We start from the raw sequence: 24986 nt of genomic DNA on the forward strand, positions 1-24986 counted from the left end.
CTGCCAAAGAGTGATCACTGTGGGGATAGGGAGTGGCCATTTCCACCCAGAGAGTCTTCTAGGGGGCCCTTTCTGCTCTGTTGCTCCCTAATGGGTTGGCCAAGACTTTATCAGAACTGTATCATAGTCTGAGCTCTCCCTGCCCAATCCTCCTTGTCCTTTCTTTCACAAGTGTCATATCAACATCCCCATTCAGAAAGTTTTCCTTGTCCAATCCTGTTTCTTCTCCTTTTATCTCTCATAGGTAATAAACTTCCTTCCCCAAATAAAGTGCTTGCTCTCCTAATTCTTTCTCAGGATCTGCTTCTCTGAGAAATGGATTTGACATAGGTAGTCTATAAATCATAGCTTTGATTAAAAGCGCTAAACAAATGTGGATAAAAAACAAATTTGCCTCTGATGACCATGAAAAGTATAACTTTCCTATTCTAAATAAGCCTGTCTCAAAAATCAACATTGTATTTTACCTAGACAGATATGTACCCATATATGGCACATTCTCAAGTTCTGAACTTAGTTAAACTTTTTCTTCTCATCTGTTTTGCTTCCTAATGCTTGTAGGGTCTTACATTGCTTTATTTTTCCAAATTGATGGGTAAAACTACCAATTAAAGAAAACTTGCGATAACTCTTCTTTACAGTAAATTACATGGAAAGTGTTTTTGTCTTCAATTTGGCACCCCTCTAGGGATACCCCAAGTTCTGTACTCTACTTCATACCGCGCTTCTTGGATTCACTACTCATAACTGAATCCTATTCTGGTATGCAGATCCCTTCAATCAAAGGCAACTTACTGAATTTTTATTTGTGTCTACATGGGTTTACTATTTTAAAATGTACAAAGTTATTTGCTTTTCTTTCATTTATGACTTGGCCCCCCATTTACAAGTTTTACAAGTTATAAGCTCCCAGACACAAGGGGCTAGGATAATGCTGTATAACATTTTTGTATCTATAGGAAGGCCTTCTGCATAGTAGGTTTAAATAAACTTTTATTGATTTGACTTGATGGTAATAATTGGACAAAATGAAGCAAAATTCTTTCCAATAGACACCTGAGTATCAAGTATGATAAACTATTCAGAACTTTACATTTAAAAAAAAAAAAAAAGAAAAACGAACACATTTTTTTTAACATAATTGACTCGAACAACACAGTTTTGAACTGCATGGGTCCACTTATACGGGGATTTTTTTTTTCAATAAATACTGTAAATGTATTTACAGTATCAATAAATACTGTAAATGTCTCTTCCTTATTATTTTGTTAACATCTTTTCTCTAGCTTTATTGTAAGAATACAGTATATAATACATATAGCATACAAATATGTATTGTTATTAGTAGCCTATTGTTTTGGAGGAGTCAAAAATCATAGCCGATTTTTCCACTACACGGGGCAGGGGTGGGAGGTGGTGTTAGTACTCTCCCATCAGTACTCTTCACATAGTAAGCTGCCCTTATTATTTAAAGGTCAGCTTACTATGTGAAAGCATCAGGTGCTTTACAGAGGTCAAATCATTTAATTCTCATGACTCTAAGAGGAAGTAATTTTAAGATATCTTGAGAATGAGAAAAATAGGCTGAGTAAGGTTGGGTGTTCTGTGTAAAACGAACTGGCAAAGTTGAGATTTGAACTTCAATCATTCTGACCAGAATTTTCAGTTTTTTCCATATGTGCCACATATAGGAATGGGAGATGACATAAGCATATCTACAGGTCTAGAGGTAACGTGTACTGTGACAAAAGTATAACAGGTTTAAATTTAGTAATATTTTAAAGCAAGGAGAGGTCATTTCTAACTGGGGTACTGAGAAAAAAGTTAGGCCTTGAAAAATATCTAATACTTCCACAAATGGAAACAGAAAGAAGAAATAACACAAGAAGGAAAACCAGGGCATGGGTCAGCGTGTGTTGGGAGTGGAGAGGTTACTGGTACACAACCAAGCCAAAAAACTGGTTAGCATCAGTTCACAGGAAGCTTTGAAAACCATACTAAGAAGTTAGGATATGATTTTCATATGCAAGCAGAAGTCACTGAAGTTTTGTTTTGTTTTGTTTTGTTTAAGGAATAGAAGTATTACCAGCATTGGCAGCATCATAATGAAGAAATGGAAGCAGAGAGTCCATTTAGGAGAATAGAATAATAATCATCCAGGCAAGAAGCAATAGGAAGTTGGACTAGGGCACTGTTGAACAAAAGAAGGGAGACAAAGAAAAAAGCAGCAAGTTATTAGATAAGAGAGAAGAGGGGAAAAGGGAGAGGGTGGGAAGGAGGCGGGGAGAGAGATGGGAAGGAAAGTAGGGAGAAAGTGTCAAAGATAACTCTGGAAATGGTGTAGTTGGCTGGGTAAGTGAAGATTCAATGAATAAGGAAAAAGTGACTAGAAGGAGGAAGAGGATACATGAAAATTATTTATTCGTTTTTTTACCAAATGCAAATGGGGTGCTTGGTGGCAAACACCCGAATCCAACCTGTTCCTAGTTTTCTCGGTTTATGAAGGACTGAGTGGCAGATTCATAGTTGTATCAAGAGACAAGAATCTAAATAATTCTTGGGGAGCAAAATAAGATGAAGTGTTCTTTTGTTATAAGTAAAATAATATTGAAACATTTTCTAACTATTACTTACTGTTTACTATGAGCCAGATAGCTGTATAAGCCTTTCACATCTTTAAGTCATTTGATTCTTAAAATACCTATTTAAAGGAGGTACAATTATCTTTATTTTTAGATGTGGAAATGGAATCACAGAGAGGTAAAATAATATGGCTAAGAACACAGAGCTAACAAGAGATAGAGCCAGAACTCAAAGCCAGGGTGTCAGATTCCAGAGCCCATAACCTTAACTATTCTATACTGAATCTGCAAATAGTTGCCATCTTCTTCTATCAAACCTTTTGCCTGGGATTAGGAGAAGGTAAGTACCCCTCTTTTTGATCCTGAACAAGAACATTTAGCTCCAGAATAAATGAGTAGACTGTATTATGAAGTGGAGATCCCACCACATATATTCAAGAATTGCTTAGAGATCCTTTTTTAAGAACAAATCATGTTAAAAACACTAACTGATTGGGTCCTGCCTGGAGTGGCCCTATGGGAAATAAAAGGATATTTCTTCCTGCTCTCTTCTTACTTTTCCTCTTTTACCTTTTCTTTGCCTGTTTTGGTGCACAAAGTTCACATATGGCCAAAATACACTGGTATTCATGCTAAGGTGTTAGCAACTTACATGAAATAGAACATTATCCTGAGATTTTTTATTAAAATTATTTGGAAAATATATATCTCAACCCCCACCCAAAGGTTTATATCTAAGTCCCTGTATTAGTATTAGTTTTGCAGGGCTGCAATAACTAGGTCCCACAAACTGGATGACTTAAATGATAGAAATGTATTGTCTCACAGTTTTGGAGGCTGGAAGTCTGAAATCAAACTGTTGACAGGGTTGATGGTTGATACCTTCTGAGAGCTGTGAGGGATGATCTTGTTCCCATGCCTCTCTCCTAAGCTTCTGGTTGTTTCAGGCACTCGGCTTGTAGAAGTCATTCTCCCTGTGTCTTCACATTATCTTTCCTCTATGAAAGTCTGTCTCTATTCCAAGTTTTCCCTTTCATAAGAACACCAGTCATTGAATTAGGGCCTTCCCTAGACCTCATCTTAACTCAAAAAGACCCTAATCATATAAGTTCACATTCACAGATACTGGGGTTTGGGACTTCAACATCTCTTGAAAGGACACAGTTCAACCCATATCAGTTCCCATTCTCAGTTTCTCTTTGTAAATATGCTGACAGAGCTCTATCTATAAGAAAACACTCATAATGGCTATATTAAGTAGTAAAGATCTCTTGATATAGTGGATAGATTTCTCTCAACAGAAATTTAAGAAATGTACAAAGGGCTTAGTTGCTACACTTTGGTTGGCTTTACCTATTACTTCTGAACGCTGAATGACTAATCAATCAATTCATTTATGCTTTAACCTATTTAATTACTCCTTGTTCACTCATCAATTATTTATTGAGTACTTATTATATGCCATGTTCTGTTCCAGTTCCTAGATACACATCAGTGAACAAAACACAATCCCTGCTTTCTTATTTACAAGACGAGAAACTTGTTCTCCTGAAAGAAATCAAGCTTATCTGGTTCTGTACCATTAGTTCCTAAGTCAGATTCAAAGCTAACAACCAGTTCTATCAAGGAGTTAGCAGCTATGAGAGCTAAAAGGGACCAAAGAAATCATATGATCTAGGCTCCTCAGTTACAGAAAGGGAAGTTGTGGCAGAAAAATCTACTGCGATATTTAATTTAAAAAAAAAAAAAAAAAGAGCGAGCTTAAAGTACAATTAGAATAAAAAATTGTATTACCATTTTCTCATGAATTTTAGGATAAAGAAGGAAGCAGAAGAAGTAAAACTATCAGATAGTAAGGAATTATATTAATTTTGTTCAGTGTGGTAGTGGCATTCTTATAACAATGAATTGTCTTTGGCTTCCGGAAATGCATATGTACTTAAGTATTTAGAAACAAAAGGCATGGTATCTATAATTTACTTTAAAACTTTTCACCCAAAAATAGATAAAACAAAATTTCCAGACTGTTAATTATTAAGTCAAAGTGATGGGTATATTCAATCCTCTATTATTCAGAATGTTTGAAATTTTTCAAATTAAAGGTTAAAAAAACCCTGTATCCTCCTAGAGGCAAAACTGTATACTTAACAGATTCTTACTTATCTCAGAGTTTCAGTACTGGGAAATAAGCTTCATAAAATATTAATTTTAAATATAGAGACCATGGCTTCTAAATTATAATTGTTATGCTGTTTTCTTCAATATTTTCTATTCACCATCATTCTCCAATAAGATTCTAGTAGTCCATGTTCATATAGCTGTCATTTGCATAGTATTTTGAAATAATAACTTTAATATGGATCTAATCTGACTTAAAATCAGGCATCTTAATATACACATTAAAAATAAATTTTCCTAACAGGAACACTATTATATATCAGATAAAAGAGTTAAAAATACATTTGCTTACATAATTTTAAGCTAATTTAATAAACTGGAGTGTAGTAAACATACTAGTATTAACACATTATAGAACATTTGATAGAAATAAAAATCGGGGCTGACTTTATTTTTATTTGACTAATCATGCTGAAAGAATCCCAAAATAGTAAGTTGGTAGAGTTGATCTATGACTAACAGGTACATAAAAGCTATTAAATCTTAAAAACAACATTCATATGACAATTATATTGAGACAAAAAATCAGTGAAAGTGTGTATTACACAAATAATTCTATCAATATGAGATAATGAAATACAGACATATGTTACTAAGACTAAATTTTATACATGTTCAAAAGGATATACTACCTCTAAATGATAACGATATTATATGCACATGTAATACAAAATTCTTACGAATGCACATTCATACTCCATCTTATAAGTAACTGTGATTGATAAATGGATTGTGTTAGAATTCCCTCTAGCAAACAGTGAATAAGAAGTTTTAATAAGGCTTATGCCCCTACTCAACAGAAATCCTAAGGAATCTGAAAGTGAGTATTTTGCAACCAGATCCAGCTCAGTTGTTACAATTCCTGCTCCCAGCTCATTAAATTTTGCCTAGATTTAAGTTTAACTTCCTTAGCTATGTAACAATAGAAAATTATCTGCAATAAGCATTAAGGACTGGGAAAACACATTTTCAGAGAATCACAGGATTTCAGAGCTAGAAGGAACTTTTGAGATCACTTAGTCAAAGTCCCACATTTCACAGACTATAAAGCCAAAGACCACACAGGTTACTGAAGGATAAAATTCTTCTGCTCAGTGTCAGAAGTGTGACTGGAACCTGGTCTCCTGACTTCTAGTCCAATACAGCTCTCGGTAATCAAACAAGTGTTTTCAAAAATCACAAGTTTCCTAAGTCATACAATCACTCCAGATACTGACATGAAAAACTGTCCTCCTCTACCTGTCAGGGTCTCCTCTTTAACTCTGCAGGCAGCTTTGGGGTAGAAATGCATGGAGCACGGTGGGGTCAAGGCGTTAAACAATCAAGGTACCCCAGCACTAAATGAGATGACAGGTATTGCGTTAAGACTGACCTCACGTCCTGAGAAGTCAATAAAGTATTTCTTGAAGGGTCACTCCAAAAGAAATGCTAACCTTAGTGCTATGAGGAATACAAAAGAAGAAAGACAAGCATACCTACCTATAAGCCTTAAAGAGTTCACTCTAGTTCAGAACATAAGACAACACAACTGAGACTTCAGTGTTCATGTGTTTAAAACACACATTAGAAAAGTAGAAGCTAAAGGAATCACAAAAGGAGGTCAGTACAGTCTGATCTTATATTTCAGAATAATCAAGAAAGGCTTCATGTAAAAGATATAAGTTAGTGCAAAAGAACAAAGGGGTGGCCTTTCATATATGAGAGCATTTGTATCACTGAAATAAAAAGATGTGTACAAACCCTGATTTTAGTTAAAATGTTTCAACTTTCTTCACTAGTAACACTGGGCGACACAGCTAACTGGGTGGTATTCAATGGCAGAACCACCACTCCATACCATTTTTGGTAATGCCATTGTAAGAAATGAAATCGGAAAGACATTCATTTTTAAAATATTATATATTGCAGCACCCATAAGCCTAACTTCTTAATAATCAATTGTGTGGCACTGTATTATATTCCAAAGCCAGTGAAGTGAGGAACAGAAGTTAGGAAACTTAAGTTAGGCAGTCTAAGAGAATGATATCTACTTCTCAGGGAAGCATAAATTTAGAAATTTTATTTTACTCAAAGAATATAATGTAATGTTTAATACATAGTAAACATATGAAATAGTTGATGAAATTTAGTCTTTCCTGAAGGTATACCTCTTCTGTTAAGTAGCTGTTGCTTAATACAATTTTGATTTTGAAGACTTTTTTTTAACCAAACCAGTATATTTGATTTCCTCCTCTTCTACTAAATACAATATTACCACTGAAATATTTTCTTTAGTCCTTTGTTTAAAATAAAGATTTTAAAAATGTCATTAAAATTGAGATAATATGAAGAAATATCCAAGAAACCCCAGATTTTTTTAAATAATATTTTTCCATAGATAAAGTGTTTTTCTTTTCAACAAAAAATGCTGAAGAGAAAGAAGGTAAATGCTATACATTTTGACAGTTTTCAAAATTCTAAATTTGGAAAGTATCATATGAGTTATCGAGAAATGGCTAAAATGCAATTAAGATATGTGAAAAAAGATAAAAAGAATCAAAATAATCTACAATGGTCCATTTGGATTCTCAATGAGTATATCTGACTGATTTTAAGATAAAATACTGTTTGATATCAGTATGAATAGTATTTGGGGAAATTTTTTTAAAAAAGAAAAACCAATGAAATAAAAACGCTCCAGAACATCAACTGTACTCCCAATTAGCCATCCAGGACATTACTTTGACTACGATCCCTATCAGGATCCTTCCCATTCCACATTAACATAGATGGCTGTTGTTCTTATCCAATACCTCTTTGACTCTACTTGGATGGGAGACCACCTAGGAATACCAGGTGCTGTGGACGTTTAAAAAAAAAAAAAAAGAACAGGAAGGGAAATAATAATTGCAGTACAGCAATTCCACTGAAGAGACAATTGCTGAGTTCAGAGAGGCTCCAAAAGAACCTGAAACTGCAGAGAGGAGTTCAGAAGAGGAGGGAGCTACACAGGAAAAATAAATGATAGATGGACGATGGATGGATGGATGGATGGATGGATGGATGAATAAATAGATAGATGATAGATTAGATAGACAGACAGACAGACAGACAGACAGACAGACAGATAAATAGATAGATAGATAGATAGATAGATAGATAGATAGATAGATAGATAGATAGATATAGATATCTAGACAGATAGATTAAAAACAGCTCCAGAAAAATCTGCTTAGGGATTTCCTTCAGTCTTATCTGTAGGATAAAAGGTGGGACAAAGGACAACTGAGGAGTAGGGAGAACAATTCCCAGGGTTCACACAGAGCTGGGAGATGTTTGCGTTCTAACCAGTCAGAGTCCTAAGTCCTTACAGGGAATTCAGTAGAAATCACAGAACTTCACATCATAGAAGCAGGAATAAACCATCCACAGAGTACAGACTATTGTAGACCTATCTTAACAAGGCTTAAAAACGAGCTTCAGAATGAGCATACTGTCTCCAAGAAATTTAACCTAAATATACAGATAGCAACAGATTAAAAGCAAAAGGATGGAAAAGATATACAATGCAAACACTAATCAAAAGAAAGGTAGTGTGGCTATATTAATATCAAAGTAAATTTCTGAATAAGAAATATCATCAGAGATAAAAACTCACATTTTATAATGATAAAGGAGACAAATCATAAAGAAGACATAAAAATCCTAAACATATGTACCAATAATAGAATTCCATTACACATGAAACAAAAACTGACAGGGGGGAAAAAAAGATAAATCTATAATCATAATTAGAGGTTTCCATACTCTTCTCAGTAGGGATATAGAAAATCTCAAGAACTGAACCAACTGGAATTCATAGATATTTATTAAACACTCTACTCCAAAAACAGATAACAGAATACATATTCTTTTCAAAGCTTAATGAAATATTCAGCAAATTAGCTAATATATTCAGGCATTAAATAATTCTCAATAAACTTTAAAGTACTGAAATCATGTGTTCTCTGACCACAACAGAATTAAATTAGAAACCAACAGCAGAGAGGAATTTGAAAACCTCCAAATATCTAGAAATTAAACAACATACTTCCAAATAACCCAAGGGTCAAAAACCAAATCACAGTGGAAATCAGAAAATACTGTGAAGTTAATAAAAATGAAAACAAAAGAAATAAAAATTAGTATTTAAAAGATCACTCTATTACTAGTGAATTAGCTTAGCATTTAGTTAGAAGATTCAATATTATCATCAATTTCCTCAAATTAATCTACAGTTCAACACAATCTCAATTAAAATCATAACAGATTTTTTGGTAGAAACTGATGAATTGATTTTAAGATATTATATGTAGAACTGCAAAGCAGCCAGAATAGGCAAAGTAATTTTGGGGGGGGAAAAAAACAAAGTTGGAAGACTAACACTACCTAATTTCAAGACTATGAAGCTACAATAATCAAAAAAGTGTGATAATGACTGACTGTATAATATCGGAATCAAGAGAATCCAGAAATAGACATACATAGACAATCAATTCATTTTGACAAAAGTGCTAGGGAATTTACCTGGGACAAAGGTACTCACTTCAACATATAGTGTTGTAACAACAGCATGTATGTATGCAAAAAAAAAAAAAAAAAAAAAAAAAACCTGGACCCTCACCTTGCACTAAATACAAATATTAACTTGAAATAGATCAGGAACTAAATTTAAGAGTTCTATAAAACTTCTTAAAGAAAACTTATGAGAAAACATTTTGTAATCCTGGCTTAGGACAGAAGCAGGACAAACATAAAAAATATTATACATAGGGCCTCATCATAATTGAAAATGTCTGCTTTTTAAAAGATAAGAGAATGAAAAGATATGCCACATATGCAAAAATTATCTGCAAACAAATATCTGACGAAGGGATCCTATCCTCAAAACATAAAGTTCTCTTAATATAAGAGAACCCAATTTAAAAATGAATGCATTTAATTCACCAAAGAAGATAAATGAATGTCAAATAAATACATGAATGATGCTCAATATCATTAGTTATTAGAGGTGACTGATGCAAATTAAAACTAAGTATGACTACACATTTACTATAATGGCTAAAATTTCAAAAACTAATGAAACCAAGTGGTGGCAAGATGTGGAGCAAGTGGGTTTATCATACATTGCTGGTGGGAACATATAATGGTATAATCACTCTGGAAAACAGTTCAGCTGTTTCTTTTAAAGTCAAACATACACTTCCATATGATCCAGAAATTCTACTCCTAGTTATTTACCCAGAAGTTAAAACATAGACCTATATCAAAACCGGTACATGAATGCTTATAGCAACTTTATTCATAACTGCCAAAACCTGTAAACAACACAAATGTCTATCAATAGGGAAAGAGATAAAGAAACTACAGTTTTCAACAGAATACTATCAGCTACTGTTAAAGAGGAATGAACTACTAATAAACAACAGCATGGATAAATCTTAAAAACATGTTAAGTGAAGGAAGCCAAACAAAAAAGAGTACATATCCTGTAATTCCATTTATATGACACTCCTAAAAATGCAAAAAATACAGGGGCAGAAATCACTGCCAGGGTTGGGGTGAGGGAAAGGGACTGACTGCAGAGGGAAATGAGAGAACTTTGGAGGACAACAGAAATGCTCTATATCTTGATTATAGTGGTAGTTATATGATACACTGTGTCAAAACACATCAAACATATATGATACACTTGTGTCAAACACATTTAAAAGAGTGAATTATACTATTTGTAAATTATACATTAATAAACCTAACCTTAAAAAAAGCATACAGACTTTTAAAGGCTTTTAATATATATTGTTAAATTGCTCTTCCATTAACTTAATTTCTTCTACTCCCACTGAATTTACATTCCCACTGGCATTCTACATCTCATCACCTTCAGTGCAATCAGATTATTTTAGACTTTTCCAAATTGATAAGTTCTTTTAAAATGTTGCCTCACTGATTTGATCTGCATATCTCTTAGTTTTTAGTGATGGTGAACTTTATCCATCCATTTCTTGGACAGTAGTATTCTCTGTTCCGTCTGTTCATTCCTTTTAATCACTGTTTTAAGAAAGTATTTGCAGTTTTTATTAATTTTTTAGAGCTTGCTATATATCTTCAAACATGTCATAAATACACTTCCTCGTTTCTCACTTGCCTTTAATTTTTTAATTTTTTAAATATAGACATTTCAAAATTTCTCAATATTTTCTAAGATTTTTGCTTTTGTAATTTTGTTTAGAAATTTCTTTCCACATGTAAAAGTCAGTTAATTATTCATCTATATTTCTGTAATTTTTTTATAGACTCAAATTTTTTAACTTTTTAAATCTCTGCTAATACAGTGGCTACTAGCCACACGATTATTAAAATTTTAGAATTAAGCTTTTCTTCTATGTTTTCTTCTAATTTTATCATTTCAGGTCTTATGTTTAAGTCTTTAATCTATTTTGGGTTAATTTTTATGTACAGTGTGAGGTAAGAGTCCAATTTCATTCTTTGGCATGTAGGTATCCAGCTTTCCGACCACCATTTATTGAAGAGACTATCCTTTCCTCATTGTATGTTCTTGGCTCCCTCATCAAAGATTAGTTGATCGTATGTGCCTGGGTTTATTTGACCTCTCTATTCTGTTCCATTGGTCTGTGTCTGTTTTTATACTAACAGCATACTATTTTAATTATGCTAACACTGTTTAAAATTAGGAAGTATGATTCCTCCAGCTTCATTGTTTTTCCTCAAGTTTGCTTTAACTATTCAGGGTCTTTTGTGGTTCCATACAAATTTTAGGATTTGCTTTTTGTATTTCTATAAAACATGACACTGGAATTTTGATAGGGATTGCACTGAATATGTAGATTGCTTTGGGTAGTATGGATATTTTAGCACTACTAACTCTTCTAATCAAGACAGGTCTTGACAATGATTTTTTGCAATCTATATCAAAAGCACAGGCAACAAAACCAAAACAAACAGTAAGATTACATCAAACTACAAAGATTTACACAGCAAAGAAAACCATCAATAAAATGAAAAGGCAACCTACAGAATGAAGAAAATATTTGCAAACCATATATGATAAGGGGTTAATATTTAAAATACATAAGAACGCATGCAACTCATTAACACCACCACCACCCCCACACTCCCACACACAAATAACTCAATTAAAAAATGGGCAAAGGACCTAAATAGACATTTTCCTAAAGAAGACATGCAAGTGGCCAACAGGTATACAAAAAGATGCTCAACATCACTAATCATGAAGGAAATAAAAATCAAAACCACAATGAGACATCACTTCACACCTGTTAGGGTGGCTATTATCAAAAAGACAAGAAAGTGTTGGTGAGGATATGAAGAAAGGGGAACTCTACACTGTTGGTGGGAATGTAAACTGGCACAGTTATTATGGCAAATAATATGGAGTTTCTTCAAAAAATTAAAAAATAGAACTTTTATGTGATCAGCAAACTCATTTCTGAATATATAACAAAAAGGCAAAGAAACTAACATCTTGAAGAGAGATCTGCACTCTCATGTTACTGTATCATTCTTTACACAATAGCCAAGGTAAATAAACAACTTTAGTGTCCACTGATGGATAAGGAAAGAAAATGGTGCATACATATGCAGTGGAATATTATTCAGCCATAAAAAATAAATATGTCATTTGCGACAACAGAAATGAACCCAGAGGATATTATGCTAAGTGAAATATGCCAGACACAGAAAGAAAACTACTGTATGATCTCACTCATAGGTGACATGTGAAAAATTGAAACCTCTATAGGTTTCAGAGAGCAGAATAGTGGTTGCCAGAGTTATGGGGTGGAAGAAATGGGAAGATGTTGGTCAAAGGCTAGAGATGTTTAGTTAGAAGATGAATAAGTTCTGGGGATGTAATGTACAGCATGGTGACTATTGTTAATAATGCTGTATACTTCAAATTTGCTAAAAAAAAAAGTAAGTCTTAAGTGTTCTCACCACAAACCAAAACAGAAAAAAAGGTTAATTATGTAAGGCAATGAATATATTAACTTGATTATGTAATCACTTAAGATTTTTAAGAGTTTTTAAATTTAATTTTGGTAAATTTGGAGCAATTTATGTAAAACTGAATGAAAAGTACAATGAGTTCTCATATACCCACTCTTCACCCCACCCCCAAATATAGCCTCCCCTACTATCGACATCCCACACCACAGTTACAATGGATGAATCGACATTGACAGACCATTATCACCTAAAGTCTACAGTTTACATCAGAGTTCACGCTTGGTGTTATACATTCTATGGGTTTTGACAAATGTATAATGACGTGTACCCACTCTTATCACAGAGAATAGTCTCATTTACCTAAAAATCCCCGTGCTCTATTTATCCTTCCCTCCCCTCTAGCCCTTGGCTCACTGATCTTTTTAATATCTCCATAGTTTTGCCTTTTCTAAAATGTTATATAGTTGGAATTGTACAGATTTTCCTTTAGTAATATGGATTATTTAAGGCTCCTCCATGTCCTGTTCATTTATTTTTAATAATGAGTAATATTGCCGTCTGGATATATCATGGTTTATTTATCTATTCACCTATTAAAGGACATCTTGATTACTTCAAATTTTGGTAATTACAAAGAAAACTGCTATAAACATCTATGTGTAGGTTTTTGTACGGATATAAGTTTTCATTCTTTGGGTAAGAACCAAGGAGTTTAACTGCTATGTAAAAAATATATTGTTTTATAAAAAATCACCAAACTGTCTTCCCCAGAGGTCACACCATTTTAAATTCCCAGCAGCAATAAATAAGAGTTCCTGTTGCTCCATATTGTCGCCAGTATTCGGTATACACTACTCACATTTTAAATGTTTAATGGTCACATGTAGCTAATGACTACCTACTGAACAGTATCATACAGAATATTTCCACCATTGCAGAAGTTCTACTGGAAATGCTGCTCTGTTTAAAACTTAATTTTTTATATAGAAGAGGAGCTAATGTGATAGCTTTTTATTTTTTTCTCTGCATAAATCCATGTCTTCTCCCATTGGATTGTGATGGTTGTTTATATTTGCTCAGAAGTTCAAGGTCCTGTTCAGCCACTTCTTAACCATGTGCCCATTAAGAAATCATTTAACCCCTGAGTCTCAATTTCCTCATGCTAATTACTTATTAGTTTAGTGTATTAAATTAGATAAACAAGGTAAGATAAATTACAACATTCATCATGTTAAATCCTCATTTGTAAACTCTTCTGGGTTAGGAGTTTATTTTTTCAATGTCTTAGTATGGTACTTTGAGGACCCTTACTGAAAGCAAGCTTAGTATCATATTTACCCGATCTGGATTTTTGTAACCCAAAAGTAGATTTGCTGCCTTTATATCACCGTGAACATATTCATTTTCATGTATATATTCCAGTACATCCAACTGTAAAAAGAAATACATAGGTTATACTGATGTCTAGAACTCATGATCAACTTGAACATTCTGAATAGAGAATAACATGTAAATGTTTTTGTATTAACAACAAAATGACATGTTTCATAATTATTTATCTGCTATAAAATATCACACGTCCCAATTACTCATTCTGGGAGAAAGTTGAATAAAATGACCCTCAAATATCAAATGTTTTAATTAAGCCTCTGATGGAAGGAAACCAGGATTCATCAATGCCTTTTGTCTGTTCCTGGTAGCCTGGAGGCCAAACCACACTGTGCAAAGAGGGGACACAAAATCAAAGATCTAAGTGAAGCCCACTCGGTAATTCCTCATCCAAGGAATAATTATAGATCAAGTTTTGGAGACCTACAAAATAAAACACTCTGTCCATGAGCACAGGTATTCTCTCTATATATAATAATAGAAAACAACACAGCGTCATCTCTGAAGCCCTTGAGCCTTGTCACCTACACCTAGTGCTCAATAAACATTTGCTGGATGGCTAGATGGATGAATGGACAAATGGGAAAATTAGTGAGTTCTATTTGCCACATACCAACCTGGCATGAATAGTTTCTATTTGAAATGGAAAAATTAAAATGGAGCTTAGACAAACCAAACACAAACAAGATAAGACAAATATGTAATATAAACAAAATGTGTGCATGGGTGCTATTAAGATTTCATTGCTTCTTATTTGGCAAAGTATATATTATTCATTGCCACACTAATTACTGCCACCATCCCAAACTCATAATAAAAACTTTATAGCACCCCCATATCATCATGTGTTTAGTATGGAAAATAATATAATTTGCTATAGTTTGCATTGTTATAAATATAACTGACAAAATAGATGTTACTCTTATAGCAATGCAAGCTTGTTCCGATATGTAAAACAAAGCTGTGCGGAAAAAAATCAGACTGTAGAACCAATGCCTAATTGAGGTTGGAGTGCCAAACACAGCACATTCTGTCACTTACAGAGCCCACTGTTATCAATTTCACCAAAATAGCCTCTACTCTCAATAACTGACATTTCCAGGGCAATAATCCTTCATTTTTCTGATAATTCCACAAAGGGCAGTGATTTGTATATTGTAACAGGTAAATAATCTGAAAATAGAGCATGTGAATCAAATCATTCCTTCTTACCATTCGAATACCTAGCTGCAGGACGGTTGACTTCTTAAAAGTACCATTCTGGTCAGAGATCTTCTGTAAATCTATTCCTAGTCTTTCCATTACCATAAATCTGTAACTATAAGAAGGCGATATCAAAGAGATCTTAGATAGCAATACTTGAAACTTTCTATCTATGACTGAAACAAGGAAAAATATCCCCAAACTAACGATAAAAAATGATCCAATCTAAACCATCAGAGAATGAATGTACATTAACTATTCCGGTGTTCCTTTATAGAAAGATATTACTCAATATTTACTTTGCAGTTAGTTTTCTAGTAGAAGAGAATGCTGTGCTGAACCACTCACACTATCTTAGATCATAAAGAGAAAATAGTCTCTCTATACTAAATTGTCCTAAATTTAGTTCATTTTGACTCTATCCCCTTCTTGCCACATGCCCTTGAACAAATTATTTGGCCATACAATTTTATATTAGTTTTTGACCTTTTAAAATCATATTTACTGTCTCTATACATTTATAAACATGGCTTTTTTTTTTTTAAATGCACTTTTTCCTTTTCTTTTGTTTGGCACCTCCACCCCTTCTTTTTTTCCCTTCACTTCCATACTCACATCAGCCCCCATTCGATATCTAAGTATACACACAGAAACACAGACACCTAGGAAATTTTGTCTTTGTTTTACAAAAATATGATCCTATGCACTTTTCTGCAGCATATTTTTTTTCAATAATATCTCGCTGAAATCCTTCCAAGTCAATTGGTATGGCTCTGATTTACTTAATGGGCTGTATAGTATCACATGATATGGATGTACCATGACTTACTTAGCCATGCAGTGCCCTGCTGGTAGCCCTTTACTTTGTTACAAGATTATTGTTTGTTATTTTTGTTTTTCTTTGTAGCATTTAAAGACCATTTGAGCAAAGCACTGACTCCTAAGCCTATTTGCTCACCTAAACACGCGCGCGCACACACACACTCATACACCATCCATCCTAAAAGACTCTCCTAAAAGGACAAAATGAGCACCTAGCAAATGACAAATTTTTTAAAAACAAAAATCACTATTTATGAATTATGATAATTAGCCATATTTGGTGATTTTAAAAATATTTCTACAAATTCTGTGTTTTGCCTCTCCTCAAGAGATAGAAGTTAATTAATTCTGAGTGTGGGGTAGTCTTAGTCAAAGAAAATACAGTAGAAATGGGGAATCGCTTCTAAGATTAGATTATAAGACTGTGACTTTCTTTGTGGATGCATGCTCTTGTGTGTTTTCTTTCTTCCTCTTTCAATTACTTGCTCTAGGGGAAATCAGCTGCCATATCTTTATAATATTCAGGCAGCCTATGGAGAGACTTGCATGTTGAGGATACGAGGCCTGCCAACAGTCACGAGTGAATTCAAAAGCAGGTCTGCCAATAGTCACATAAGTGATCTTGAAAGCAGATCCTTCCCAGCCTTACCTTGAGATGATAACATCCTCATAAGAAGTCATGAGCTAGAACTATACAGGTAAGCCAGTTATACATACCTGACCCATGGAAACTAAGATAATATTAATTTATTGTTATAAGCCAATACGTTTTGGGTAATGTTACATATAGCAACAGATAACAGACCACATAAGAAATAATAATAGGACAATATCTGATTATAATAATTCCGTTTACCTTCTTCCTTCGAATTCAGTAAGACCAGATCCATAAAACAGAGGAATTCCTAAATAATCAAGTTGTTTTAGATCTATCCATTTTTTGACTGTAAAGATAAATTTAATAGAAAAAAAGATTCATGTGTTTTAGAAAGGTATTTCTTACTTTTACATTGATGTTAAAACTTTATTTAACCTAAATAGAAATTAGATGTTCATAAAATGTTTTTAAAAATTAAATATACTCATCTAATGGCTTCACACTTTATCAGTATAATTAACACAAACGCATATACCAAAGTTTTAAATTAAATCAATTACAACCAAACCAAAAGTAGTCATAGTCATAAAATGCATTGGTATCATATACACAAATGTTTCTATTCATGAAAAAAAAGTTCAGTTTTTAAATATAACATGTTAACCACCAAAGGATCGGTAAAGGGATGGCTTTTTCTTCCCTATTACTTAAAAATCTAAAGCTATAGTAGTTGAAAAAATGGAAATTGGGCATAAAAACCATCTTACTCTGAAGCTATGTTATACAGAAATTGTTTTGATTTAGTTTTAGGGAAATCAAATCCACTTAAAACAATCAGTTAGCTTATTTAATTTTTGACTTTTCTACCATGTATGTTTAATGTTTAAGACAGCCTTACTGATAAACAATCAGGTTTAATGGATTCTATTTGTCACACTGACATAATTTAAGCAGTTAGTAAAGACTACAGTCTTAATGTTTAGATGGTTTTATTAAGGAAAAGAAAGTTAATTATTGAGACTAGACTCATCATTCTTTTCCCTAAACATAATGTAAAGAACCTTGACTATAAAATCATTATTCAAACCAACTTCCCTAAAGTTTTACTTAGTTCATCTATATCTTATAATCTGTATTAAATGCTTTTATTCTTCATCTCTACTCATATTCATCTCACTTTCAAATCCTCTAACTGGTAGTTCTGACATCTGATATCTAGCTCCAATTAATTTCCCAACATTCAAGTTTTTAATATTTTCAACTTATTTTCTAAATCGGGTTAAGTTCAATCATTTCCATACACCTTAACCTAATCCATTCTAAAATCATTCCTTTTATTTACATACACCTACCACCCATTTTAATTACTTTTCCTTACATCCTTCCTATCCTAATGGTTTCTTTGTAGAAAACAAAATTTCTTTTCTACTATCTTATATACGTAGAGAACTCTTGGTAGCTTAGATGAATAACACAACAATTTAGGTAAAGTAGCAGAAACAATTTTGACTTGAAATATATAACCCATTATGTACATAATATCAAGATTTTACACCAGCTGCCTTTTTTATGTTATAACAGTTAAATATATCATGTTACAACATTTCTAATTGAAAAGAATTTTCCAGAAGGCCAGAAAAAGACAAAAATTTTAACGCTCATTTTAGCAAGCATATATATGGGAAGTAGCTTGCTTTGCTAATTTTACTTACTACAGTCTTTTTTTGCAGCTCTTTGATAAAATTTAAGTTCTGAAAATAATGGGCCATTTTCTTGATATTCCTATAAAAGAACAATTAATTGTATCAGGAAAAATAATCTTAAAGATGAAATTGGTATTTCAATTGTGAAATATGAGTACATGCAATATATAATAGTACTTGAATCATTTGTTATAAAACACAAGCACAAAATTTCCACTAAAACTCTCATAAAAAGCACTAAATAAACTCATTTTAAATAATTTAAAATAATCTCGTTTTAAAATTTAACACATTGTAATGCTATTTCTATACAGTCTTACACACAAAAATAGTCTTCTTGCGGAAAGAACAGCAGTGAGAATTGTACACATATACATACACTCAATGTGTATCAATATGACCATCAGGGTGAGTACACTGCAAACTACCCAAGTGGTTCATTCTACGAGATACCTTTACTGAGTCTCTACTATATTGCATTCATTGTAGTAGGCACAGGGGATACAAACAAAAATAAAACTCATTCCTGCCTTTAAAGACCTTACCATCTAAAGGAAGAGAGAGAGAGGGAGAAGATGGCTAGATGAAATACAAGGATTATAAATGCTAATAGAGAAGGATAAAGTTCTCCAGCTGTTACATTTTAATACTGTGAAATTATAACATTAGGTTTAATGTTAAGTAAAATTATGAAAACTATGATGAGAAACATTTTTATAAAAACAAAATGAATGAAGCAGAAAAAAGTCATATATACATGAAATACAAATTTAAGAGCAAACTTACCACTTTTATTACATGTCTTGCATCTTTATCTGGTTTATTTGTGGGGAAAGCTACACAACAAAACACATTGGGGGAAAATTAGTTGTCGTCAATTACTGAATACCTACTATAGCCCAGACACTAAGCACTTCAAATATATTAATTATATCCTCCCAGGAAACTCTTATAGTAGATATTATCTCCATTTTACAAAAGATCCGACTAAAGTTTGACAAGTTGAATAATTTACTAAGAAGCAGCAGACTGGGGAGTGAATCTCAAATCTGTCTAACACCACTCCCTACATTCTTTACCATAAACCATATTCAAATAGTCAAAGATGTAAGACCAATAATTATTAATTATATAGATCTAAATGCAGGAGAAAGTATTTTCTAGATATTTAGCATTAAAGCCAATAAATAACGCATAGTAAAATCCATTGACTCAATTTTGTTAAATTAAAATCTATAATAATTCAGAAATGAAAATTGATTTTTTTTAAGTAGAAAGTTCGAAACAAATTTTACTTGACAAAATTCTAAAATAAATCAAGTTAGAACATGAACAGTCTTAAAAATTATCTTCTGAGCCTAGCAATTATTCCTGCATTAAAGAATATATATCTCATAATATAAGCTCATTTCAATTTCAAATTATCTTACTTCATTTTACTATTTACCATTTGCATTTTAGATATAGTAATCCAACTTCTGTAAATTACACTGTTAAATTTTTAGACCGAATCAATCCTGTCCTCTACATTAATTATTAAAAGATTCTTGTTTTCAAATCTTGATAAGAGAAGTTGACGTGTATATTTATTTGCATTGTGAAGTCTAGAATTTTGTTATTCATCTATTCATGCTACACCAATTTATCCCTTCATTCGTTCAACTAAGCAATATTTATTAAGAGGCTAGAATATGCAAGGCACTGTGGTAAGCATTAGGATGACCTTTAAAGAACTAGAAGGGAAAATGGTAGAAGTAATATTGAATAAAACTGAAATCAGCATTTAACAAATTGAGAACGAAATTAAATTCTTCAGGTCCACTTTCAGTATATTTATCAAAATGTTGTGTCCTCTTATCACTACTCCTAATATTTTTCTTTTTCCTAACTCCATCGATAAACTGTTTTCTCTATTTCTTCACATGATAGATGTAAAATGGATATCAAACCGTTACTAAGGTACATAAACTGTTCTTTACAGTTGTGCGCATACACAATTTTCTTACCCCAGTCTTAATATAGAAGAAAAGGTGAGAAGAGCCTTTCCTCCCACCCTATGGCAAACTATTTTTACTAGGATGATACCCAAGACTGGGGAGGAATAGTCCTCTCATAAATATGGTCTAGCTGGTACAGCACCGACTCTACAGTACCAATCTTTGCTGCCTGAGGTATAAGTTGGTAGAAACTTCCTGCTTTTTGTCTAAAAGCAAGTAACCACAGCAGCAAATAAAACTTTAAGCCAAACAGAATGTAAGAAGCAGAAAAGCACAAAAGGAAAATGGAGATTTCAACTAGATAAATAACTTATTATGTTGCCACTGGGGAAAAAAGATATCCAACCAATGCAAAGTTGTACTCCTTGCTGATTTCAATCAGTATATCCCTACCACTTAATAATCTGAAGGTTCCTTTCATATTATTTCACATGAACATAATCATGTGTTGACATATACTTGAAATACCCCACACTTGTCATTTGATAGCTACACAATGTTCTCTATAAAGTTCAAAGTCAGATTATATTGGAAAGCCTAAATCCAAAATCAATTGACTAGAAAGCTTTTGGAGATGGATGTTAAACAAATAAATTGTCCTAGTTACCATGGAGGTCTCTTTACAGTAATCAATCAGCTAATTAATGAAACAAATATTTATTTTCTACTGTAAGCCAAGTCATTCTAGCTGGTGAAATTAAATGATGAAAACAGACATGGTATCTGCTTTTACAGTCTAGTGGAGAAATCAGACATTCATCAAATACTTACACACAAGTGTAAAACTGTAATTATAATAAATGTTAAAGAGAGAGGTAGATGGTACTATGAGAATGTAGAATTCATTTAAAAGGGAATGCTTGAGCGAGACTAGCTAGAGAGGTGGTGGAGGGCCAGATGCAAATCTAGTTAATAATTTCTAACAAAAGGTTTTAAAAACTTGAGATATATTTAGAAGATAGGAAACACATAATTAGATTCGCGTTCTGAACAGATTACTATAATGTGGCAAACAGACTGAAGGGGAACCACAGTAGATATTGACAGATAAATAAGAATTTAATTTTGATAGATCAAAGAAGAGAGGACTGTAGTGTGGACTACAGTATCGATAGTAAAGTAAAATGAACAGATTCCAGAGGTTTCAGAAACTGATAGGACTTAACGATGGAGGGAAAGGGATATAGTATGGTAGATTATAGCTGATTGATCTATTGGGGCATGAGAAGAATGATCACCGAAAGTGATAGTGTTGGAAGTACAGTAGTCGCATATCTTCACTTAAATTTCTGAAGAGAGGTCTGATGACCTGGTAAGAAACACATTGTGCACATATATGATATCTGCACTACTAGCATTTCTTTACTATTTATTAGGAACTTCCTTGGAGGAACCAAATGTCTCACTATCCATGTGGACCTGGTAGGGCTGCCTATCACAGTGTACCTCCCTTACATTCCAGAGTTGAGCATATGAACAAGCCTGACTAATGGGATTATATAAGCCAACTGGCCACAGTAACCAGTTCAGAAATGGCAAAGTGCCCCATGGGTCAAAAAGTCTTTCCTAGGATTTGATGTGAAAATGCTAAATAATACAAGATACACCATAAGTGGTAAGGACACCAAAAACCTCAAAACAGTAATGATCATTTCTCCCTAGCTAAATAAAAATGAAGTCCGAAAATCAAATCCAACACTGAAGAAAGTAAGGTTAAGGCAGAAAAAGAGAAAGAGCCCTAGTGACATTGGTTCGGCTCTAAATTTATCCATACTCAAAGCCAGAAAAGCCTTGTACTTATCAGTTATAGGAGTTTATAAACCCCCCTTTTGCTTAAATTCATTTGCATCTCTAACAATGGCAATCAAAGACTTACATAGAAGGCGACTGGAAAAACTAAAACATGATGGAGTCATGTAGAGTGTCAATAGACTAGCGCACTAGATAAACCAAAATCCTTCCTCTATCAAATAAACAGCGTGCTGAATAAATCAAATTTTATAAATGCAGAGGTGATTTGATACTAAAAAAAAAAACAAAAACAAAAACAAAGGTAGCCAAAGACAAAGAGAAATCTAAAGACCAGAGGGAGATGTACATGAGCACTGATGTTCCAGGCCATGCTGCAGACTCGAAAAAGGCTGCCAAGTCTGGGTACCCAAGGATATGAGTGTTAAAATCCTCCTGAGAAAAGGACAAGTCCTTGGGCCTGCAAAAGGCAGAAATCTGAAGTTAAGGTGGCCACATAAAGTCAGAATTTTCAAAGTGCCACATCTTCAGCAGTATGGAGCATTAAAATGATAGGAAGATGGGGGAGGAAGAGAAAGAATGAGAGAAAGAGAGAAAATGAATATGGATGAATAAATGAATGAATCCATCACTACTAAACACAGAAAGAAGTTAAAAGAAAAATAAAAACTTGTCTTGGCCTAGACCTTGAGTGTTAGAAAAAGGAGACTGTCTCCTGATAATTATCCCAAGCTGCTTTCAGGAATTTATACTCAAATTTACACCACAGCATGGTGCAGGAACTCAAAACCAGTAACTCAGAGAACCTGGCAGAGGCACAAAAAAAAAAAAAGGGAAAAAAAAGAAAAAAAAGATCTCCTTTAAGGAACACATTGGACACACAGGATTACCAGAGATAAAGCATAGCTAAAGATAAGTTAATAATCCACAATCACAAAACAGGAGGAAACAAACAAAAAGCATAAACCCCAAGAAGCTTAGACCACCCATATAGATTGAATATGCACTTATAATAACAGAAACAAAGGTATCAATAACATAAGAAATAATGCAAAATGCTATATGAAGACAGGTGAACAAATTGGTTGTAATTTGAAAAGCATCAGAGATCTAAGAGATAGTTACCAAGAACAGGGAATATATTAGAACTCCAAGAGGAAATCTGGGAGTAAGTGTGAATTTGCGATAGCCAAATATTGGAAACTACCCAAATACCTATCTTTGGTAGAATGTTTAACAAATTGTATTAAAGTCATAGTATGAAATACATTGCAGCAAAGAAAATGAATGAAATGCAAATACTGCAGCAATATAGATTATCTTAAAGACATGCTGTGCACTGAAAGAAACCGCATAAAACAGAATGCATATTTGGTTCTATTTATATAAATTTTAAAACCCAAACCCACGTATTAATTTGTTTAGAGATGCATATATACATACAGCAACTATAATGAAAGACAGTAAAATAAAAACTGTAAATAGTCTAGATAGTGTTGTTACTACTACAAGAGAGGGAAAAGTGTTAGAACTTCTGTAGTTTTGGTTATTTTATGATATAGGATATACTTGACTCGAATGGGGATTGTGTTTTGTTTTGGTTATACTTTTTTGATAAACTATGTTTATGTTGTATGTACATTCCTATATATAAATATATGTAACACATACATAATATTTAAAACCTAGTAAGTAGACAAAATGATAGATTAAATTGAGCCAGAAAGAGAACTAGTGAACCGGACTGGATCTGAGGAAATACAGAATTCAGCAAACACAGATCAAGAGACATAAAATGCAAAGAAGAGATTATGAAACACCAATAGGTGACAGACAAGCTTGGACAATCACAAAAGTTTCATAGACAATTAGGAGTTTGGGAGGGGCTGACTGATGAAGATCATTGTCTATAGACCAGTGTCAGGTCTGGGAGAGGTGGCTATTTTATCTAACATTCAGAAACCAACAGAATCAAATGAAGAAAGAATGCAATATGTTCCAAACAAAAGAAGAAGATAAATCTTCAGAAAAAGATCATGAAAAAGAGAAAAGTGATTTCAATTATAATGATAGTTTATTATAATGGTTACAAAGAAGATCAACGAAGTCAGGACAGCAATGCATGAACAAAATGAGATTTCAAACAAGAGATGAAAAATATTACAAATTATCAAACAGAAATTATAGAGCTGAAGAACATAATAACTGAACCCCTCAAAAAATTGATAAAGGGGTTCAACAGGAGATTAAATCAAGCAGAAGAAATGATTTGTAAACTCAAATACAGGGTACTGGAATTCACACAATCAGAGGAGCAAAAAGAAAAAAGAATGAAAAAGTGATTACAGCTTAAGGGGTATATAGGATGCCATCAAGTAGATCAATATACACATTATAAAGGTCCTAAAAAGAGAAATGTGAGAAAAGGGCATTTTATTCAGAGAAATAATGGCTAAAACTTTACCTACTTGGGGTAAGAAACATACATCCAGATCCAAGAAGCCTAGTAGCAAACAAGATTAATCTGAAGAGACCCACACTAAAACATTATCATTAAATCATAAAAAATTACAGACAAGGAGAGAATCTCAAAAAGAATAAGATAAAAAAGGCAAGAGATTAAAATGGATTAAGGATCTGAGTATAAGACCTGAAACAATAAAATGCATAGAAGAAAACATATGAACTAAACTCAAAGACCTTGAACTTAAAGCAGATTTTACGAATTTGACCTCAAAGGCAAGGGAAGTAAAAGCTA

The 24986-nt window shown here is 33.1% G+C and overlaps 1 protein-coding gene across 5 annotated transcripts in view; it reads right to left on the reverse strand.

Moving 5' to 3' along the window:
* The window catches only part of VRK2 (vaccinia related kinase 2), a 110525-nt gene that overhangs the window by 57733 nt on the left and 27806 nt on the right, over positions 1-24986 (reverse strand). For all 5 annotated transcript variants that reach the window (XM_011363929.2, XM_011363925.2, XM_023532849.1 and 2 more), the window contains exons 3-7: positions 19269-19318; positions 18492-18561; positions 17038-17125; positions 15369-15474; positions 14106-14198 (exon numbers count right to left, since the gene is read on the reverse strand). In XM_011363929.2, coding sequence (XP_011362231.1) covers positions 14106-14198; positions 15369-15474; positions 17038-17125; positions 18492-18561; positions 19269-19318 — 407 coding nt within the window. The remainder of the gene's footprint in view (positions 1-14105; positions 14199-15368; positions 15475-17037; positions 17126-18491; positions 18562-19268; positions 19319-24986) is intronic.

This window comes from Pteropus vampyrus, unplaced genomic scaffold (assembly GCF_000151845.1).
Source record: "Pteropus vampyrus isolate Shadow unplaced genomic scaffold, Pvam_2.0 Scaffold91, whole genome shotgun sequence".
Classification (NCBI taxonomy): domain Eukaryota; kingdom Metazoa; phylum Chordata; class Mammalia; order Chiroptera; family Pteropodidae; genus Pteropus; species Pteropus vampyrus.